We start from the raw sequence: 22,305 nt of genomic DNA on the forward strand, positions 1-22,305 counted from the left end.
ATATCATTCACAGTGGCACCTCTTAGGATTCATGCTTTCATCATCAGCTGCTTTAAACATATTTGCATGTTTTCTTTTTACTTGCATCACGTGTGCTGTGAAACCAGATGTTATTTCAGTTGTTCTAAGCTTTTAATTCGCCTAAAATATGTTCATTTTAATCACTGGGCTCCAAACATCAGGCACTAAACACCGGGTTAACTCTCATCTCTCTGAACCTGCTGTCCGGTCTCCGCTCCCTGACTGCACTGTCATCAAAGGCACGTGAAAAAAAAAAAAAAAAAAAAAAGCGAAAGCCACACAAGTGAATTGTTCCACAAGGGCTCTCTCTTTTACTGTACAAGACCCTCAGGGCTTTTACAGTATCCGTCCGGCTCTGTGCAGTGGTCTCCATCGCCATCTAGCGACAGATATTTGCACAGAGCAACGAGGTCAGCTTGAACTCTAGCCAAAAGTTCTGACTCTGTTCCTGTCAGCTCGAGAGAGAGAGAGGGAGAGGGAGAGACTCAGAGAAATTCAAGTTTGCCTTTTACAGTTTAGCTTTCATCCAAAAATAACCTTGGATGCACACATTTCTCATATTATGTCATGCTGCACTATTTCTGACTCACATTTTGTCAGAGCACGGGTGCAGATTATAGTCACATAAAACTGATGATGCCGGCTAGGGACTCTGTCTTTTAATCCTGTGCATTTTATTTATTTGATAAGACCTCTCTGGCCTGACACTACCAGCCGCCTACACAGGGGCAAACCCATTAATTAACTGGGTTTCACATCAGATTTCCCCACTGCTCTGTGGTGCTACATAAACATTCCTCAGTAAACAACAGCCAATCCCACCCATGTTGTGAAAGAGGCCACATATTATGATTCAGACGTGGCTGATGCTCGCAGGCCTGCCTGCCTCAGCTGCCTGACTGGCGGCTCTATACCCACCGAGCTGATCGCCGCAGTGCATTCAAGTCGAGCCGCTGTTGATTTCTGATATTTCTCAGGAATGTGTTTCAGCTCCAGAATATTACGATCGATTTAATTTCCCCTTTTCCTTCAATGACAGTTTCAATGGTCAGGTTCTTTTTAGATACAAAATGCATTTCAAAAAAGTAAAAGTGGCTGCATAAAGCTGCACTTTACAAAAAGCCTGAGTCCATCCCACCTTTATGTTCAGACTGAAGACAAAGCCCTCAGTCCTTGAACTAGTTTGCCGAGGCCTCTTCTGTGTTTCTGTATAAGGCAGTATTTTGGCTGACATGCAGATACAGGAAACAGAGATCAGCTGCTCAGGGCATGTGATCTTTTTTTTTTTTTTTTTTTTTTTTTTTTTTTTTGTCCTCATCTTTGGTAACAATTTCTCGTAAAGAGAACCACAATGTTACAAAGAAGGTGTGACCAGAGGAAGGCAGTAGCAGAAGGAAGTGGCTGCTTGCCTGCCTGCCACTCTGTCAGCATACAGCCTGTGTTGCAAGCCTTGTCACAGCACCGACTGTGGGCTCGAATATTGCCTGCTGGCATTGATCGGGAAAATGCTTTTTTAGATCAGGAGGCAGCCAGTCATCAACGCTCCACTGCTGGGGGTTATCATTTGCATATATTTTTGCAGTATCGGTCACATATGTCCAAACTAGCTCTTATTTCCTCCCGTGTGAGTCACTAAAAAAAAAAAAATGTCCATTTTCTAAAAAGCATTATATCTTCGGTTTCAATGTCCCAGGCAGCAAAGAGATCAGAAGACATGTCAGGGCTGAAAAAGGTCACTTTGATTAGAAAATTGCCGGCTGGTAGCCAGGTCAGCCATATTGAATTGTCTCATGACTGAGTCCATGTGGTCTCCCTCGCTCTCTCTCTCTCTCTAGCTCTCTCTGTGAAAGGGAAAATGAAGAGCATCCATGGTCCTAGTCACAAGGCTGCAGTGCGGAACCAAACCACAAAATGTTTTCCCAAATTAGTCACCGAGTCTTCCGTTAATCACCTCCTCCACTAGGAAGTGAAAGTAACAATACACCCTAAGAGAGGAGAGCACCGCACCTAATATACCCCCACACAGACATCCATGTAAACTAGCGTGTCACCAAATTTTTTTGACCAGAGATGCACTTTAAAAAAAAAAAAAAATGATTGGAGATCACTTGTGTGTGGTGAATGGTGAATCCGATGTTACAGAAAGGTGTTGAGGTTTGTGTCGCCTGTGAGATATGTTGAAAAAAAAAAAAAAAAATACTCTCGCACTATATTTGGCACTTGTTTATGTAAAGCAAAGTGTAAACTGCTACACTATGTAAATATATGATTTGGACCATTTGATAGATGGAGCTAAAAAGCTAAACAGTCTTTTATCTCTCATGGCTGCTGATCCTGCTCAGTGAACGCAGCCTTCCTATCCGCTTTCACTCTCCACTTGCACAGTGGAACCTCTGGTGGGCCTCTTTAGGAAAGTCCCCAGATGCCAGACAGGCAGACCGGGAGGGAGACAGTGTTGTGAGGTCACCTGGGTTGGTGGCGCTGCTGCTGGTGTTTCTCTATCCCAGGGCCGGCCGAGCGGAGACTTAACGTAATCACAATAATGCTTAACCTCCACACGCTCATCACCGGTCCGGGGCCCAGGGTCTCGCCCGAGTCACATTCACACGCTTATAGGCCGGACAGCTGCAGGGAGGTGCAGCGCCGTATAGCTCTGTGTACAGTGTGCAAAGCACCGAAACGTTTTTTTTTGTCGTTAATCTCCTCTGCTCTTTACTCTCCTTCTCTCTCGCTCGCTCTCTTCAGGAATGGGAACTGGTGGTGTTGGGGAAGTTGAAGTGGAACTTGGCAGCAGTTACGCCGAACGACTTCATCGAGCACATCGTGAGGAGGCTGCCGCTGCCCGAGGATAAGCTGGCACTTATACGGAAACATGTCCAGACCTTCATCGCCCTCTGCGCCACAGGTAGGACACGACGACAGCTGACGTCACGCACATTGAACGTCCCGAGATGTTCGTCCCAATGCGAGGCCTGATTAGAAAAGCTGATCCCAAAAGATGAGCATCCAGACTGCAATGTCATTTTGACATCATCGTTTTTCTTCCTTTTTTTTTTTTTTTTTTTTTTTGGTGTTGCAAGTGACACTAATCGCGGACAGGCTGCCAAGTCAAACCAAGCGATAATGGCTTGCATCAACACACTTTCTCATGTTGCAAAATATCTTCATCTCCACATTTTTTTTTCTTTCAGCGCCGTATCAAAGCCCTCTTCTCTCGATAACATGCTGCAGAGGTTTGCTGTGGCTCGGTCGCGGTTAGCCGTAGCTTTATCGAGGTGCATTACCTCCGATTGGGAAAATAGTCCTCCCTAAAGAGAAGCGTGTGTCAAAGGAAGACTGTCAAAGGGTCTGACGTCTATCGTCTGTCTTCTCCCGGGCTGGTATGTGGTCGTGTTTAGAGGCGTATCAGCGGCTTCCAGAGCATCCAGTGGCACTTCAAAGCAGAGAGGCATTCCCATGTTGCACGCAGTCAAAGCGGAGGAGTGGACCTGGGTGGAGGCGGGCGGGTCATTGTCTTTTCTTTTTTTTTTTTTTTTTTTTTACTCTCGAGGTGAATTGTTCCCTTAAAGATCAAACATCGAGCGTGTCAGGGGAGGAGACGGGGAGCCCCTTAAAACATGATACGGAGAGACGCTGAGGTCGAGCCGGAGAAGATGCAGGAGGGACCAGGGGAGTCGAGGCGAAGCCGGAGGAGTGTATTGTTTTTCTTCTGCCAATTCTAAGGCATGTCATGTTTTCATATCTCTTTCCCCTGCCGCCTTCGTTCCACCGCCGCCCCTCCGACCCCCCCCCCCCCCCGACACTTCTCACGCCTCCCCGCCCTACAGCTGGAGGACACCATAGCTTTTTCTCCCCACGTGTCGAGGGTTCTCTGCTGGGCAGATTCCTCCCGTTTGCGTCACGTTCAAAGCTACAAACAAGGCAGGGGCGAGTCGCAGGCGACATCCTCCAGGATTTATCTAAATATTTATTGGGGGGGAAAAAATGACACAATTCAACAGTAATAATGCAATTTGGCGCTCCTTCTCTCTCCCTGTGCTGACATCATTCAGTGGAGTTTGTATGGATACAAAGGAGGTGACCGGCATTTACAACATTAAGTGATCTCCTGCGCTGATGGTGCAATGGATACGATAGGGTAAGAAAAAGTTCTAGAGTCTCCGTTTTCTGATATTATATCTCTTTTTCCAACCCCCCCCTCCCCCCTCTCCCTCCTCCAGTCTCACCCCGTATTTTGTCACAGCGGATTAATGTGTGGAATGACAGTGTGTCAGTGATCGGACCGACTCCCAAAAGCAACATTGTGAAAGACTCAGCGTGCACTTTGTCCTTAATTGCTTCAATGAGGCAGTGGAAATAAATTTACGAGCCTCCCGGAGTCATCCTACTGACATTGTGTTTTAGGAGAGAGGCGTTCTGGAGATAGCTCTGGATCAGCGGCAGGTAATTTATCTGTGTGTACGCTCTCCTCAGACTCGTATCCAGGCAAACAGAAAAGCGAAAGGCTAAAGCAGGGGGAAAGGAGAAGGAGAGAGAGTGCACGAGTGAGTCAACAATTTGGTGCATCTGAAGATCTCTGGGAATTCGAAACCCCATTTGTGGAACGTTCCCAGCCGTAAATCTTTCGGAGGTTATCTGGTGAGAATCCTCCTCGAGACGTCCTCCGAGAGGAGTTGAGAAGGTAAAGACCCAGCAGCAGCAGCAGCAGAAGGAGGAGATCTCTCAGGAGGATTTACATTTGCAAGACAGTTGACAACGGGTCACCTGTGGCCCTTCCTATTCCGTACAGTCTCATTCAACCCCGGCGCCCACCGCGACTCCCACCGCCGCCGCCGTCGCTATACTGAAAAAAAAAAAAAAAAAAAAAACATGCATTAAAAACCACGGCTCTCTGTTTTCAAGGGAACAAGAGAGAGAAGAGGAGAAGTGGAGAATAAGGCCTCTCATTCCTAATGGCTCCTCTCTTTTGATGAAACAGTTCCGTTCGGGCCACTCCGTGGGATTTTGTCAGGTGGCGCAGGCTGGCTCTGTATTAATTAATAACATTGGCTGGTCCATTCAGGACTATGCAAATGGATCGGGGGGCTCAGCTAGAGGCTGGGAGAAAAGGAGACAAAAGGATTGGCCCTTACATTTCATATGCAGAGCCATGTGAGGGTCAGCACTGCAGGGCCACTTGATAGGAAACACCAGCGTTTTCCTCAGGCAGGCCGCCGGATAATAGCCCAGAAACAAGCTCATTAAGGGAGATTATGAACCTCCATTCCTGCACACAGACACCGAGCACTCCGAGCTTCCTCTTCTATTCTTATTCAATGGAGGTAAAGTGGGAGAATGGGCGGGGTGCATGGGGCAGACAGATGCCCCCCAACCTGTCTGCTGCCGTTATTGAGCTCCGTCTTCTCGCCATATTGGCAGGGATTATAGTGTATTTTTTTTTTCTTATTCCTTTAAATACGCCATACAATAGCTCTCCCTGTAATGGTATGCATGGAATGGTGACAATGGTCATAGAAGCAGATCAAAAGAAAATTCTGGATCGGGGCCACCACTGGTGTCCATGCAAGAGTCAATAGTCCCGCAGGACACAATGAAGATTTTTTTTTTTTTTTTTTTTATTTTGCTACAAGTTGGCATCTAAAGCGATTTAAAGTATCTGAGTAGTCGTTCTTTTAACTCTGAATAGTGTTTGATCAGTTTTTTTCTGGTTTGTGGAGTTGTCTTTGAACTATGTGTGAAGTAACTTGATGATTAACTGGTTAGTTTCTCCAAGACAAACTAATGATTCACCAGCTAACAAACATGAAAGTGGAAGTCAAGCCTCGCTGCATGGGCTCTCTTTGTCTTTTAACTGGAACAAATTAGCCTGTTTGGTGTTTTTTTTTATGCAGCATATTACAGTGTAGCTGAGGTTCAGATTTAAAGCAAGTATTTAGTAATGAAGTGCACAGAACGTATAAACCCGGCATCTTAACTGCGTATAGGTGTTATGCAGCATATTGGGAATTATGCATAGATCAGACCGGCGCATTCGGGAATTTTGGCTTTCAGCACGTCCCCGCTCCCTTTTGGTGGAAAAGCAAGTGACCCTCACCACAGACTTTAGTGTAAAATAGCGGTACAAAACCAAACCTCCAGAGGTAAATTATTTTATAAATGACCCAAAAAAAATCCCATGTCCACTTTGCCATAAAGCACGCTCGATAGATTGAAAAGTTTAATTTGATCCCTCTTCAGTCCCTTCAGGTCGCCATCGAGCTGGTGTTATAACCCCACTTACATGTCAGAGTTGTTTTACCTGACTGAACCTCCAGGTGAGCAAATTACTAGTGAAATACTTTACTTTGCAGTCCTGCTCTACAAATACTATGCTATCTCACATTAGCACTGTGCTATGACAATTGACCGAGCAACGGAAAAAAAAATCGGGAGATCATCGTTTTTTCCAAGCCGGTCTGATCGATACATTTTATTCCGTTTGTTATCCAGACCTACAAAGCTGGATGAGAGCTTCACGCGGTTCCTCCACAGGCAGTAAAGCTCTCCAAAGCTGTCGTCTGTATCCCACAACGTGTCCCCAAACTCCGGCTATAAACTCTGAACTCAGACGTGCCCATATTTACGCAGCAGTGACCACTCAGATACTCCTAGTATGATTCATAAGTCCCGATTTGTTTTGGCTGTGAAGTCTCTCTGGTCCAGAGGCAGGAATGCTCCTCGTAGCTTCTTCTCCGAGTGGCTGCTCCGTGGAGAATCCCCTCCGGGCTCGGCTCAGCATTCTGGAGATGGATGATTCATCTCAGATGTGGTCAATAAAAAAGGTCTTTACTGGTGTTTGTTTACATAAAACCCCCTTCATGTTTGATGAGTCAGAACCTCAACAAATTAGCTGCCTCCTCCAACAAATTATAATTTCTCCAACACGCTCCACCGATGCGAGGGCTCGCGTCCGGTCTGGGCCGGGCCACATCGTCGACAGATGAAGCAGGAGGGAGCTTCCTGACAGTATGCTCCAAAAAATGTGACACGGGGTGAATCATCGAGTGGTATGTCCTGAGTTACCTCCCACCCTTTCACCTCACTGCTGTAATCAGCACCGAGCCGTAAATACTGCGGCCAGCTGAGTCACACCCGAAACACAAAGACACATTTTTTTGTCTACAATTATCCCCCAAAAAAGATTTAGAAATCAAAATCGTTTCAGGCTGACATGTTTACCTTGGAGGTCATGTTAACTACAAAGACTAATATTTGTGATTTTAAGTAAAGTAAATGTTAGCGTGAGCTAGTTTGACCTGAACAGTTTTGTCATGAAACCACAGTGTCTCTCAGTCCTTGTCCTCTCTTCTCTGAAGACCTTTTATTTTTTTTTTTTCTTTTTTTTTCTCCTCTTTATAAGGTTTTCATATTTTGGATCTTTATTTATTCAGGTGTGATTGAGATTGAGATCCTTTTCAACAGAAAAAATGTATAGTCAAACATGTCATATAATGTAGATTTGAAGCTACAAAAAGTATAAAGGACTTCAGTTTGAAGGCAGTTTGCAGTTCCTTCCATTTAATAGGTGCTTTATACCTTAAAACCAGTTCTGCTCAACTTTGTGGGCACAATAATGAGTCCAAATTGTGTCATTAGTGATAAAGTGCTATGATGAGTGGTATGAAATGTAATGTAATGAGCTGCTGAAGCAAAGATGGGGCAGTGTGACAGTACAGAAGATTTCCATAACTAAGTACAAAATAGATTCATGGGTTGAAAACAGCGTTTAATTCCACAGACAGACATCTTTAACAGCTCGTTTCATCTAAACTGTAACCATGATTACACACACTTTATAATTTAGCACATGTACAGTTATCAATCTGGGTTCTTGCACTGTGGAGAAACGTGAACTCCTCTGCCCCCCCCCTCCCCCTCCCCGCCCGCCCCTCCCCTCATCTAAATCCGTATGCTCCTCAGCACCACCTCCTCAAGGCTGCAGCTGTGACCGTGGAGATGATGGTGAAAGGCTGAGGAGAGCTGTCACAGGATGCTGCAATTAACATGGAATTCTGTTTTCTGGCAAATGAGCTGAACTCACGGTTTTGAGCACGGCACGTTACTCAGACTTTCCCAACTTTAGTTTTTTTTTGTTTGTCTCCAGAGTGACAGTCTTAAACGATAATTAATTGAGTATGACAGCAAGTGTGTATCAAGTCATTGTTTTTTTTTTTAATCCTCCCCCTTGTTCCATGTGGAAGAGCTTCTCCAGCGCCAGTCGAGAAGTTATTGTTGTTGTTGTTGTTGTTTGACTGAAGCAGCTACACTCGGTGGACCGTCTGAGCCACTCTCCACAGGACTTGTTTTGACTACCAGTCTGTGTTGCATTAGTGGTGAAACATACTGTCATGCCAATCCCAAAATGATGTTTGTTTTTGACCTTGATCAGTCAACGGGCTGCGGGTCCTCGTAATGCTACTCCTTTAATAAACACGGTCAATAAGAGCGACACGTATAGAATACAAGACCCTGATTTATAGCGCTGGAAAGAGGCGAGAGGGCGCAGGAGAGGGTTGTTTTTTTTTTCTTCTTCTTCTTCTTCTTCTTCTTTTGGCTGTTACTCAACTTTCCAACTTTAATTAATTTACAATTTTAATGTGCATACTGTGCATCGCAGCCACCCAGAAGGAGTGGGCCATGTAGGGGCAGCAGACTGTGTGACCAGAGAGGCCTGAGGATGAAGTTTCATGGGGGTAGGAACACGGAGGAATGGAGACGAGGGGGCACCGGGAGGAGAAAGGGCCATTGAAGGGGGTGAGAGGCGTGCAGGCCAGGCCAGCCAGCCGCTGCTCACAGGGAGCTTTCCATCGCAGGCGTCCCCACTCAGCTACATACACTGTTTATCCTCAACATGAATATCAATGAGGGCCTCCTAAAATACGTCCATTCTTCCCCCCACATGCAGCAGCCACCAGGCCGGAGTGTCAGCCCGCATCGGCTGCACGCGCGCGTCCTTGTTCTGCTACAGACCTGTCTTGTCTTGAGTGCGAAAAATCAGCTTGCTGCCCACTGCCCACCACTCAGCTCTCCCACAAACCTACATCTGTGCTGTGTGTGTGTGTGTGTGTGTGTGTGTGTGTGTGTGTGTGTGTGTGTGTGTGTGTGTGTGTGTGTGTGTGTGTGTGTGTGTGTCATCTTAAAGCATCGCTGCATTGTTTCTTGGCCTGTGTCTCTGAGGTGTCCCTCGCCTCGCCTGTCAGTCTGCGCTCGCTGCACACTTACAGTAAATGCGTGTATGCCTTTGTCCTCGTCCCCTTCCACAGAAAAGTTGTGCTCTTACAGCAGTGATGTAATGCCGAGGGGCTTTGTGCGCTCTTTCCTCTTGGCTCGAGGTAGCCTTTAATAAATCGCCCCTTGGCAGAGGCCCAGCGGCGAACACAGGGGTGTATAATAAGTTCATTTATTTGTCAACACTGAGCCCACAAGATGAGAAAGCGCCTGGCTGTGCATGTTAAAAAGGCAGCGAGGGCTGCCTTTGCAGCTATCAAAGGGCCTACCTCTTTGATTCCAGATAAAAAAAAAAAATTAAAAAAAAAAAAAGAAGGAAGAAAAATCTCCTTCAGAGCCATCGCACGCAGTTTGCTTTGCAATTGAATATGGCAATATGTTAATGTGCAGGCTGTTTCTATGCCCCCGCTGCCCACTCCTCCAGCCCATAGGTGGCCCAGGAACAGAGAAATACTCGGAGGGGAGGGGGAGGGAGCGAGGGAGGGGGTGAGGGGGTGTTGGACGGGAGGCAGGAGGTGAGGGTCACCGGAGGGCGACTCTTTTCTTCTTTCAAAAAAAACCTCACAAGGGTCTGGACACAGACTTGAGAGTGATGTGCAGCAGAGTTGTCCACCCCCCTCCCCCACCCCCACCCACCCACCACCACCACCACCACACCCGCCACCTTCCCCTTCTTTTCTCCTCATTGCCTTGTAGCCATACCGTCCATCCCTCCCTCTTCACCCCCCCCCCCCCGTCCCCCGTCTCCCCATGTCCAGCCGCAGTCTTTGTCCAGCCTGTCTCGCTGAATCGCTATCAGCAGCAAGGGGACGGATGCTGTGTCTCTCAATTGGGTGAAATGAGGTGATGACTCTGGACAATGGAGTCACACTCTTCTGCCTTCCCTCTCACAGGCCCGCCACTCTATTAATATGCTAAAAGATAGGAGGGCCGCCAATGCGAACCGCTGCCTGTTGTAGCAACAAAGACCGGGGCATGTGTGCCATTCACTGGCTCATCTAAGCAGGCCTTGTGTTGTCCAAAGAGAAAGGTAGAAGTTGAGCAAGACATAAAGAGAGAATAGAGAAAGTAATGTGTGTGTGTGTGTGTGTGTGTGTGTGTGTGTGTGTGTGTGTGTGTGTGTGTGTGTGTGTGTGTGTGTGTGTGTGTGTGTGTGTGAAGAGTTAACCTCTCTCTCCCTGTCTGTCTCTCTCTCTCTCTGTATGCCAGTTGCCTTGCCTTTTCGGGCTTCTGGCCCGTTCACAAGCTGTCTCATTTGCATTATGAATGACAGTGAGGGGAGCTAACAAGGTTATTGGTCTTTGAGACGCACGCCTGTGACCACACGTGGAAAAAGGACCTACAGCAGTGCGCATTGGCAAAGGCACTGAGCCTCTTTATTCCTCCTTTTCCAAGCACTATGGGGCTTTTTTTCAGCAAGCACACGATTTACTCAGGAGATGGAAGAAAAGGGGCCGGGCTGGGGAAAAGGGGGACTGGATTGGGGAGTGGGTGAGGGTGGTTGCTTTTCAGCTCCTTTACAAGCCAAGTGAACCCTCATTATCCCGGCCCCTGGTCATTAGTGAGCACCACGTTCAGACCCAGTGCAATAGAGGGAGTATTTATTAGCTGACTGCTAGATTACCAAATCATATTGTCTCGGGGAGGGACGTATCCGTACCCCTTTTTTGTGGAGCGTATGAATTGAAAAGTGCAATTTACAAACTGCACCAGGTGAATAATGAATGCAGTGGTAAATCAGTGCAGTGGTTAACCATTTATCCGCCACACCAAAGACTCCTTCCTTAACGCAACATTTAACTCAATCTGCGTTTCTTCCCTTGACAGATTTCAGATTCGCCATGTACCCTCCCTCCATGATTGCCACAGGAAGTGTGGGGGCAGCGATCTGCGGCCTACAGCTGGATTCCGCTGACCAGTCGCAGTGGGGTGACAGTCTGACAGACCTGCTGGCCAAAATCACAAACACAGAAGTGGTGAGTTTGATTTGTACTCCTTGAACACATCTAGAGAAGTTTGGTTGAGCAAGACTCTCTTTTTCTGAAAAAAAAAAAAAAAACGTGTTCTTGTTAGTCAGGGTTTAGTTAAGAGCTTTTGAAAAGTGTAGGAGGATATTTCTGAGTACTATTTGAATGAGTAAAAGTTAAGACAACACCTAACTGATGTCTGCAATTACATATAAAGCTGTACCAGTAACTCTAATTCGGAGCTGAATCCGCTGCTGTTCACTCTTCAGTCAGATTGCGTCTCCAGGGAAATGGCACAATTAAGTCATCTCATTACCACTGAAACACAGTTTTACAATCTGTGACTGTTAACAAGCATTATTTTCTTTTTTGACCAAACTCGCTTCTTCTGAGGGAAAATATCGCAGTTATTTCAGTAAAAAGTTAAGAAATGTCACATTGTTTGTTAAGACTGCGTGTTTGCAAAATAGAAATGTTGAAATGAGGCACTCAAGATTTGGCTTCACTGGAATTCATCGAACCACAAATCCATTTTGGGGAAGATTTACTGCCAATATTTGTCACCAAAAGAACAATTTAAAAAATGAGCATAAAATTCCCTTATTAAAAGAGCTCATTCACACGCTGCAGCTAACTGCGCTGGTTTCTATGCAGTGTTCTCTGTAATACACTTGACTGGACTTTAAGGGAGCGTGCGGCAGGTTTCTTTTCCGTCCGGCTGTTCAGGGGCCTCCTCATATAAAGAATCCTCTAAATCGAGCCAGGTTGAGAGCCATATACTGTACTGTACTGTATACCGCTCTGTCGCTGACAGGAATGCTGGCCAGGCTGTTGTGTGGCTGTCTGGGTACAGCGAATGTTGCAGCGGTGGGTGAGTTGAGTCCAAACACAGGCAAAGGCCCCTACTGACTCTGAGATGCCTGGCTTTCATCACGCAGAGGGGAAAGGCCCTTCAGCTTGCTATAGCTGAGTAGATGGGCAGAACTGTAGAAGGCAAGGAGAGCCAGACTGTGAGATGACAAGTGAGGTTGTTCTTCATTAGTCTTCCGAGTTTGACCCATCCCAACTGTTGAGGAGCAGCAGGGCAGCCGGAGAGCAGCGCCCGGGGACCGGCTCCAGTTCGGCAGCCCTCTCCCTGGCCAGCAGCGCCCCCAATACCAAACATGATGAAAAAGCCTTTTGGTCAGTAATAGCAGACTTAATATAAACATTTGGGTTAATGTGTGCACGGGGAGCAGATCAGTGGGCACGGCACTGGTCACGAGCGTTGGCCCTGGTGAGTTAAACTCTGTCCGAAAAAGCAGGAGGAGGAGGAGGAGGAGGAGGAGGAAAGCTGTTGAAGTGTGAAAAGGACACTGAGGGGGTGTCATGCCTCCCTCGCGACAATCGGCCCTCTCTCATCTCCTCCTATGCTCCATAATGCATCACTGCTGGAAAGCATGGCTCCCTCTGGTGCGAGCTGTGTGAAGTCTCGCTCAGCAGCTGAGGAAAAACAAATAGCTGGCCTCAGCAGCACAGGGCCTCAGTGTGTTTAGGCTGCGAGGTCTCCGACTTGAGGGAATTAAGTCGCTCTGTGTCTTTATGATCAACTCCTTTACATTCCTGGAATCAGACAAGCCATGGCTCGCAGTAAACACAGCAGGCGAAGCAGAGGGCATCCTTTCCTAATTCAACATATATGAGAGGTTTTAGTATAAACTGCTAAGAGAGTCCAACCAAAACTCAATACGGAATATTTTTCTGCTTTAAGAACTTAAAAACAGAACTAAAACACAGACAGATGCCCAGAAGTAGTTGTCAGCGTTAACAAGCGGCTTCACTTCTATTTACGGTCTTTGTCACCATTTGAATATTTCAGCTTTCAGACACGCAAAAAGAGGAAATGCTCTTAAACTGTGTCACTTTAACACTTACCCTGCCTTCTTTTACCAAGAGCTCAACCACCGTCTCCACCTCAACGCTGACTGCAGTCTTCAGGGTGGTGCTTCGAGCCTTTTGGTCTAAAACGTGCACAACACAACACACTGTATTTGTTTTTTGGCCGGCAGCGTCGCGGCTCGCCAACACGGTAGAGCGGCATCTCGCGGCCCGTAGAGCCAGGCAAAATATGAAGGCGAAGCGAGTTTTCGCCAACCTCTGCTGCAGCTGCTGCTGCCAACAGCATCATGGCCAACGCCACCAACCCTCCACCCCCCACCCCCACCCCCACCCCCACCCCACCCTGCCGCTCTGGCACCCTGCTGGCATCTGTGGTATCCAGAAGCTGTGGTTTTCCAGTGGAAATGCGATAGGGCCAAGTCACCATCTTTGGACCCGGTTTGAAGAATGTGTGTTGCCTCACGTTCACCTGGTGTGGTCGAGAGGGGGGGGGGGGCAGACGGGCCTGTGTGACATAGAAGAAAAATATTTAATGTGTTGAGTTCAAAGTGCGACAGATCAGCTGCGATTCTCCTAAACGGCACACGAGTCTTCGACAGTGAATATAAGAGAGATAGAAAGTAGACTCTTGATTCACGTAGAATAAAGCGTTTGAGTTCCCGTTTACTGCAGACTGATTAAAACAGGAAATAGAAGTTAGAGAAGTACGAGAGGTTTTCACTCATTCATCTTTTTTTCTTGTTGTTGTTCAGTCATGGTCACACACTGAGACACCAGACACACATTTTCCCACTTTCCTCCCTTTGTTCCTGTTTTTGTTTCTCCTTTCTTTTCTTTTTTAATTCACATTTCTAATTCATTGTCCATTCACAGAAATGTACTTAAAACAAAGGTGCACTTATTAGGACACATTATTTCTGTTAACGCAGCATGTCCGTGGTGTTTCGGTGTGCGGGGCTACAGAAAGAGAAAGGTCACATTTTCTATTGTAACTTGCGGAAATTCGAGTCATGTGGTGACTTTTTATTTCCAGTGTCAGCCCCCGGATATTTTGTTTTAAGATTCCCTGAGATCCGTGTGTGTGTGTGTGTGTGTGTGTGTGTGTGTGTGTGTGTGTGTGTGTGTGTGTGTGTGTGTGTGTGTGTGTGTGTGTGTGTGTGTGCGCGCGTGCGTGTGTGTGTGTGTGTTTGTTTCAGCTGTTTTGACCACCAAGTCATCCCAGAGTTGCTAACAGTGTCTTGTGTGGTACGGTCAGCAGTTAAAACACATTCCACGGTTTCACACATTTCTTCCTCTTGGTTTTGTCTGTCTGCACGCCTTCCTCCTGCTGCCAGTGTCACAAAGGCCGCCCAGGGATAATGTGCATGCCTTGATTTGTCAGAGGGATGGATTGTTGCAGTATGAGGTTTGAGGTGGGGCAGATGGAGGACTGGAGCTACGAGGGAGGATCTGAGGTGGTCATGTGTTTTCCGGTTTTGAGGATGCAAAATAAGATGCTTCAGTTTAGCGCTACCTCCCATGGACAATTTATTCAGTGCTTTTGGCCCCTTCATTGTCCAAGTACCTCCAGCTTCTCTGAAAACAGCATTGGTGTTTCCAGTAGTCACACATTGAAGTCATTAAAGGTTCTCGAATAAAGCCCATGGGGCTTGGCATGGGATCCGAACTGCCGCTCTAAAGAGCAGCAGAGACGGAAGGGCGAGGGTTGGGGAGGGAGGGGGGGGGTTCTTTTAAGAAGTGAAGGCGTGCATTCTTGTGGTAAGACACAGGCAGTTTCTTTACATGTACTGCGCTTTACTTAATTTTCTCACAGGAATTGAGATTTTATGACCAATGGGAGGGCACACGTCGGTGGGAAGATTTTTTTGCCTGTGTGTGAGTGTGTGTGTGTGTGCACCCCCTTACGTTAGTGGGCCGCCCCTCTGGAGAAGATTAAGGGACAGACGCTGGTTGGGTTTCCTCCACGTCACACCGTTGCGGAGGAAAATGTTCTCCTGAAGTCGTGCAGCACAGATCAGTCCGACTTCAACATCAAATCAGCCTTCATGGATTTAGAGCTTAAAAAATGACTTCAGACAATAAACAATAATTGAGAGATGTCATAGGAGAATCTACTTCATACAAATCTCAGATATCAGCAGAAAAAAACGTTGCATTCGTTCATTCAGTTTTTTTTTGTTTTTTTTTTACTTCGCAAGAAATTCTCTTTAATGTTGGCCATGTGTCAAAACTTTCAACCAGTTACCGGTCTGACAACACGGTACATGTTTCACCCTGCAGTGTGTCCTGCTGTTTGACCTTTGACACCGTGACCTCTCGTCACTCAGCCCCCCGCGTGCACCTCCCCGAAAGCAATTCTGATGTGAGCGAGGGCTCAGTTCTCGTTTCATCAAGGCCCAGCGGCACCAGAGGCTAAAACACCGGCTCAAACTGCGGCCCATCAGGTTTAAATTAGCTGTAAATTTTCAAAAGAATGTCTTCCTGCTCCGTGAGCGGCACACTCTCACCCATCTCTCTGGCCTGATTCCCACAGACGCCTGGTGCTTTAAGGCAGGGAGGGTCATGCATGTGCGTGCATGAAAGAAAGCAGCATCAGGTGTTTTCTGGTATTTCACCAGCAGAGGGCAGTGTTTACTCTCTATCAACTCCTGACAGGAATTTTAGTTCCTCTTACTCCTGAAGATCTTTAAAGACTATCATCGCTGTTCCTCACCTTAAAACAATTTGACCTTTTTCTGACGCTCTTGCTTGCAACCCCATTCAGCGCTCCTCTAACCACCCTTCCTCCTCCTCCTCCCTCCTCCCCGGAGAGTTGCTCTCTCTTCCTGCGCCGGGCTGTCCCCTCACTCAACCCTCCATCAAGGGAAGGATATGAGGCCTCGGTGCTGTTGAGGGGCTCTTCTCCCAGGTGGATTCTCAGGTTGCCTCGGTGGCCTTTGATGGTGTAAGTCGAGCCGGCCGGGTCTCGGACGGATCCCCCCGCGGGCGGGCGGGCGGGCGGGTTCGCAGACTGGCTCTCGTTAAAAAAGCACCACCTTTGTGTTCCCACAGGAGGTGGATGTAATTAACATAGCTTTAATACTACCTGTGTTTTCAGCCGCCGTTGTCAAGGTTACTTCTGTTTGGGTTTTGTGTGTGTGTGTTTGAGAATGGCAAAGGTGGGTTGGAGTCAGAGGGGGGAGAAGGAGGGGGGGGCTGTGTGTGTCTGCGCACATGCGTGTGCATGCACATGAGGACTGGAGGGGGGGGGGTGGTATTCAGAGCACAACCCTGGTGGGCTGATGTAATGCTTCGGTCTGGCCCGTGTCTGCGCAAATTGTTTTTTGGCAACAGTCGGAGCAGCTAGAAAAGTCTTTGGTCATTTAAAATGTCTGGCCTGCGCTGCCTGGGGGTCCCTCTGCTGCCACACCAAGGGCCCTCGTTTCTCATGCTTTGATTTTCAGATGTCTAGTCTCCGCCGTATTACTGACGAGTTAGCTGGGGTACTCGCTTGTGGAAAAAGTTCACAGGTGAGAATATAAGCTTAGATCGGACTGTATATAAAATATATAAAAGTGGACGTAGCTTCCAGCTCTGAAAAATTTGACTGATGCAGAAGCGCCTTAAGCTGCAATACCACCGAGTGCCACCGGAGGTCGGCTCCATAGACTCCCATTCAACAAGTCTCATCAAATTTTCAAAAAGCGTTCCGCTGACTTGAGCCCCGCTGCCCCGTTAGCAGATTAAAATGGGTGTATTGTAACAGCTTGTTTGTCTTCTCTTTGTGCATTGCAGGATGTTCTCAAAGAGTGCCAGGAGCAGATCGAGCGCGTGTTGGTGAGCAGCCTACGCGAAGGGCGGCAGCAGCAGCAGCAGCAGCAGCAGACTCAGAGAGGCCCCAGCGGGAAAGGCCTGGACGAGCTGGATCAGTCCTCCACCCCGACAGATGTCCGCGATGTCAACTTGTGAACCAGCAGAGGGCATCGTTGCGCAGGATTTACAAAAACAACAACAACAACAAAAAAACATTTAAAAAAAACCATCATGAAAAAAAAACCTCAACTTTCCTTAAAAGCAGAAAAAAAAGAACAAAAGAAGAAAAATTTTAAAAACACAAGCCCTTTAAGAGAAAAAGAACAATGCTTGCTAGTTTTTTTTTTTTTTTTTTTTTTTTTTTTTTTTTGTAGATTTTCTGTTCTTCAAGTCGAAACCACCTGCACACGAAGTAGATTTTTCTATGATGTCCTAGTCTAAAAGCAACCAATTTGATACGACATGAAGCTCTGTGGTGCCTTGGATATACAGAAGGGAAGCTAATCATATTTGCATTCTGCCTTTGATTGTGTAGTATGATCTTTTAAGTTATATCTTAACCACAGCTTGATAACGAGGCTGTTATACTAGGAATCGTGGAAACCTTTCAGAAATTTGCATACATGGGATCACAGCAGAGGGGGGTGCTTATGTTTCTTTTTTGCTCACTATTTACATTTGCGGTGTAAACGAGAGAGAGAGAGAGAGAGAGAGAGAGAGAGAGAGAGAGGGAGGACACGTGTTGGATCTCCTCGACCGGCAGGAGGTCGGCGTGTGCGTTGAGACGGAGCAAGCCGTGAGAACATGATGCTGAACAGTTGATGGGTCCCGTTTTCCAGGGGAAAGGCTGGGATGATCGTAATTATTGGTAGTATTAGTAATTAGTAATTATTATTATTATTATTATTATTAATATTATCATATTTTGGAACTGAGTAGTAGAGATCAATAAGCTCCTTTCGTCAGGCTGCTTGCATGTGTCAGTTTGTGGACGCAGCGAGCGAGCGCGCGCGTGTTTGCGAGCGCGGCTGCATGTGTGTTTTCACCTCTGTGTGTGTGTGCGCATGGATGACGCGTGTGCGTGTTACATGTGATCTTGTATCTACAGTCGCGGTGTGTGTTCTCCGGCGCGAGGGCACTTAAGCAAAGTCGATGTTGAAATCGAACGGCGCGAGCGGAGGCCACACACACACACACACACACACACACACACACACACGTACTCTGTCCATCTGAATAACAGGGCATCGACGCTATATCACTGCCTTCGTGCATTAACAGTGCATCGTGGTTGTACGGTAAACTCATGTGCATGGACCGGGAGTGAGACGGGGAAAAAAAAAAAGATTTGGCCGAGGAGGATACGGCTGAAGGGACTTTCAGCCCCCTTCATCTTTGTAAGAGCATTTTTTTTTTTTTTTTTTTTCCCTGCGGCGTTTCACCTCAGACTCGATGTCACTTGAGGTTTATTTCTGCCATTGTGATAATGAGATATTACAGCTACTTCATTCTTCTTCGTGTTGTTATGATAATGGTGTTTCCTTAGTTGTTGAACGGCTGCTTTGAGTCTGGCCAGAGGGAGCGCTGACTTCTCACATGTGGAAAAACGGGAGAGGACGGCGCCTTGAAGAAACTCCTCTTGTTGAATAGCAGGGAGGGATAAAGATGGTGGAGGTTGAGGAAAAGATTTCAAAAGACAGGGACAGCTAAGGCGTCGCTGTGGAGCTGTGGAGGGCACGCCGGTGCGCGGCACAGGGTGGTCGGATTTATTTTAGAGGTGCAGGAGGATGCTGCTGTGTAGGAGACCGGGGGGGGGAGGGTGGGGATGTATACAGAAGATAATGAATAAAAGACACCCAGAAGCCTCACGATAAAAAAAAATAAATAAATAAATAAAAAACTCTGATGGCTCCATGTTTGGGTGGATTCAACATTAATATCCTGTAATGGACAGTAAAGTGAACAGAAGATGTTCTGGGTTTCCATTTACACGAGGAACTAAGACTGTACACTGCCAGATCATGTGTGGATGATTTTTTTTTTTTTTGTTCTTGTAAATGAGGGTGGGGAGGGGCGGGGGGGGATGGGTGTTGGAGGATGGTTAGAGTAGGATAATATACTGTCAATGCATCTGGAGTCCCACATAGGGTTGTTTTTTTTTCAGCTTCCCTATATGATTTCAATGGCAAAGCACTTTGAGAACATGCTCCCCAGGAGATAAGTACAAAATGAAATGCGTCGGACGGCGATCGGAGGTAAATGGATGTTTTCTTCTTTTTTTTTTTTTTTTTTTTTTTTTCTCATTAGCCTTTTCTTTGGTTTACTTTGTAGGGCTGGTTTCCCAATCATCAGACATACCCTTGTCAAGCGAGAGTCCGATTTAAAGAAAAAAAAAAAAAAAAAGGAAAAAAAAAAAAAAAAAAGGCTTACCGATGAGGACATTCCAAAAAAAAATAATAATAATAATAAAAATAATAAAAAAAACAACATTCCTGTTCAAGCAAGGTGCAAGTTGATCGATGAGTCTGAACCGTTTCAGACAATTTGAACATATTAAAAAAAAAAAAAAATGAATTGGAAAATGCCGACACATACACACAGAGCTCTGATCCGTGGGGTCTCTTTGATTTTCTTTTACAATGTCAAGAAATGAAATATTTGTTTTTACTTGAATCTTTTTTTATTTATCTGCATCACAGCCACAGAGAGCCACACAGGGCGGCGATGAGCTTACGATAAAAAAAAAAAAGGGGGTGGTCACAACATCCAGTATTTGCACATGTTCTTCAAAGGGCAATGAGGTTTTGCGATTTTAAGACAGCGCAGAGCCTTCGTTCAAAACCACCTTTACTGATGTGTGTTGCAGTGGTTGGTCAGTTTTTTTTTTTTTTTGTTTGTTTGTTTGTTTGTTTAATGGTGCTGGCTTGTGTTGGGCCGATTCAGGGCCGATTGTCTGTCAGTGAACACATCTGTCCCCTGTGAGCTTTGCTGCTTTAAATCATTGGCAAGGGGATTCGTCAGCACAAAACAAGAGACAGATGATTTTTATTTTTGTTTTTAACGGGACACGCGGCAGGGTGTCTTCGACTCTGTTCATGACGGTGCTGCGTGTTTGTTTCTCCGTCTGAAGAGAACGTGGGGATCCGATGTTTTTCAGTAAAACTGAGCAGTTTAATGACACGTTTGCCAAAACATCCCCCGTCTGAATATCTGCTACGACCCCTTCATCGTGCCTCTGTTTGCCTGATGTAAGCTCTCTCCCAAACCTAAGGGTTGTGATTTTCTTTCCTGCAATGTATTGTTGCATGTGTTATATATTTGAGACCACCTTGTCAATTTGTGTTTGATATATTTTATGGGGTGACCAGACCCACAAAAGGGGTTTTTCTAAGATTTAGAGATACTGTATTCCAAAGTGAAGAGAGGACAGAGGAGGAGGAGGTGTGAAGACATCAACAAAAAAGTGTCAATATTTTATTGTTGTCTTTTTGCGCTGCTAAAAGCTATGAATTTGTTTCATTTATACAAAAAAAAAAAAAATAACATTACATAGTTGTGATGTGTCACTTGAGTGTGCTGCTATTTTATAAACATTTGTATTATAATATAATTATTTTACTGCTTAAGAGATACATTCAGAAAAAACGAAGTAGATGGTGATAGAAGAACATGAAATGAGTATTCGACTGGAAATGTTCTTTGTACAGTTTGACAGTTTGCTTAGATAGCATGTCTCCTTTTTTTTCCCCCCTATTTTTTTTTTTTTTTTTTTTATCTATTTTTGCTCTCCATCTTCGGTCACATTCTGCATCAGTGGTATTTCCTATACCTCAGGATTACTGGACAATATAAAAACACACATGCGTCACCTATACCTCTGCAGTTAGGGAGCCTGGAACAGAGGAGAAGGAATACAGTGGGGGAGAAAAAACAACAACAACAACAACAACAACAAATTAGCATGTTTGTGGAAGAGTCCTGCTGTTTTAGTGGGAGAACAACTTGCTTAGTTTGATGGGAAACAGGAAATATGCAAGGCTTCTACTTGGACTTACCCTATATTGGAGGAGGGAAGGGGGACGTGAGGGGTAGAGGGGCGGGGGGGGGCACATATACTTTGAGGTGTTTATACCACAGATAGTTCAAGCGTGTTCGTTTCTGTCCATGTTGGTGCTACATCTGACTTGTTTGTGTTTGAGAGGGAACAAAAAAACAGCAACAACAACAGCAGCAGCAGCATTCCTATCATGGCCAAAGTACAGTTCTTGCTTTATACGACCACAATCACTATGAATGTCAGTAAATATGGAGGCTGTATGTGAGACAGATATTGTTTTGGTCTAAGATATTGTGTGTGCGCACCATTGGGACTCCCATTGAACAACATAATGGTTTTGAGCTCCACCTGTCATGTCCAGTCATAAATATTCTGATATCTGGAAGTTTCAATGGTGCAGATTTCCCCTTTGAGTTGCCCCCCTCCCCCATCTCCCTCCCCTCCACCCCTCTCTTTCTCCTCTACTATAACTCATATCATGTACCTCAAATGTCTGTTGCACAACCTCTGTTCAATAAACTTCTGCTTTAAAGGGTGTGACACCACATCAGCTCGATATTTCCCACGCCTGTGTTCCTTCTCAGTCGCGTGTCCGTGAGGCTGTCGGCCCCCTGCTGCTCTCGTCATTCATTGGTTGGCGGTTTAAATACAGGCTGCAGTATGTTCCTGTGTGTCCTGAATGTTCAGGCGGCAGAGTGATGCTGAGATCAGCTGTCACCGAGTCCATGACGGTCAGCAATAACTGGTCCGAAACGTGTTCTTCAAATCTGAGGTGTGTTTGAGCTCTTTCTCCAGCTGCAGATACAAACCAGAGGGTGGAGCACGTCTCCGAAGAAGGAGCGCTGCTTCTCCTCGCTCAGGGTGGAGTCCATTCGGTGCAGGTGTCCAAACTCCAGACTTTATGTTCCCGCCGTCATGTTTCACTGTGGGGTTTACACCCGTCTCCTTCTGACACAAACTTGGATTCATCCCTAAGTGGGACTTTTTTCAGTCATAACTATTCTGAAACTACGATGAAGTTGTTCTTCTCATTTGGTGCGTCTCTCTGTGCCTTAGAGACAACTGATCCAGTTTCCCCGAATCATTTGAGAGCTCCATGAACTGCCCCCCTGAAGAGACCTTTAGACCTTCTGAAAAAGCCCCTCTGCTTAGATAACTATTGGTTATTTACTTCTGGTTATTTCGCTTAGTTTTCATGACATGTTTCCCAAGTATTACGTTTTTCTTTTATTTATTTATCACAAAGAGAGCATATGCTTGGGTTTGAAAAGTCGTTATTTAAAACGGTCAACTAAACGTCTGCAGTCTGCATGTAACGTGTCT

At 46.1% G+C, this 22,305-nt stretch overlaps 1 protein-coding gene across 2 annotated transcripts in view; it reads left to right on the forward strand.

The window, feature by feature from the left end:
* ccnd2a (cyclin D2, a) overlaps window positions 1-21,538 on the forward strand; it is a 146,324-nt gene extending 124,786 nt beyond the window's left edge. For both annotated transcript variants that reach the window (XM_069705354.1, XM_069705353.1), the window contains exons 3-5: window positions 2,767-2,926; window positions 11,116-11,264; window positions 16,908-21,538. In XM_069705354.1, coding sequence (XP_069561455.1) covers window positions 2,767-2,926; window positions 11,116-11,264; window positions 16,908-17,081 — 483 coding nt within the window. In that variant the 3' untranslated portion in view covers window positions 17,082-21,538. The remainder of the gene's footprint in view (window positions 1-2,766; window positions 2,927-11,115; window positions 11,265-16,907) is intronic.
* Window positions 21,539-22,305: the final 767 nt, after the last annotated feature.

Source organism: Brachyistius frenatus, unplaced genomic scaffold, assembly GCF_029030835.1.
Source record: "Brachyistius frenatus isolate BFR_SWC_R1_liver_20210118 unplaced genomic scaffold, ASM2903083v1 Contig_55, whole genome shotgun sequence".
Lineage (NCBI taxonomy): Eukaryota > Metazoa > Chordata > Actinopteri > Embiotocidae > Brachyistius > Brachyistius frenatus.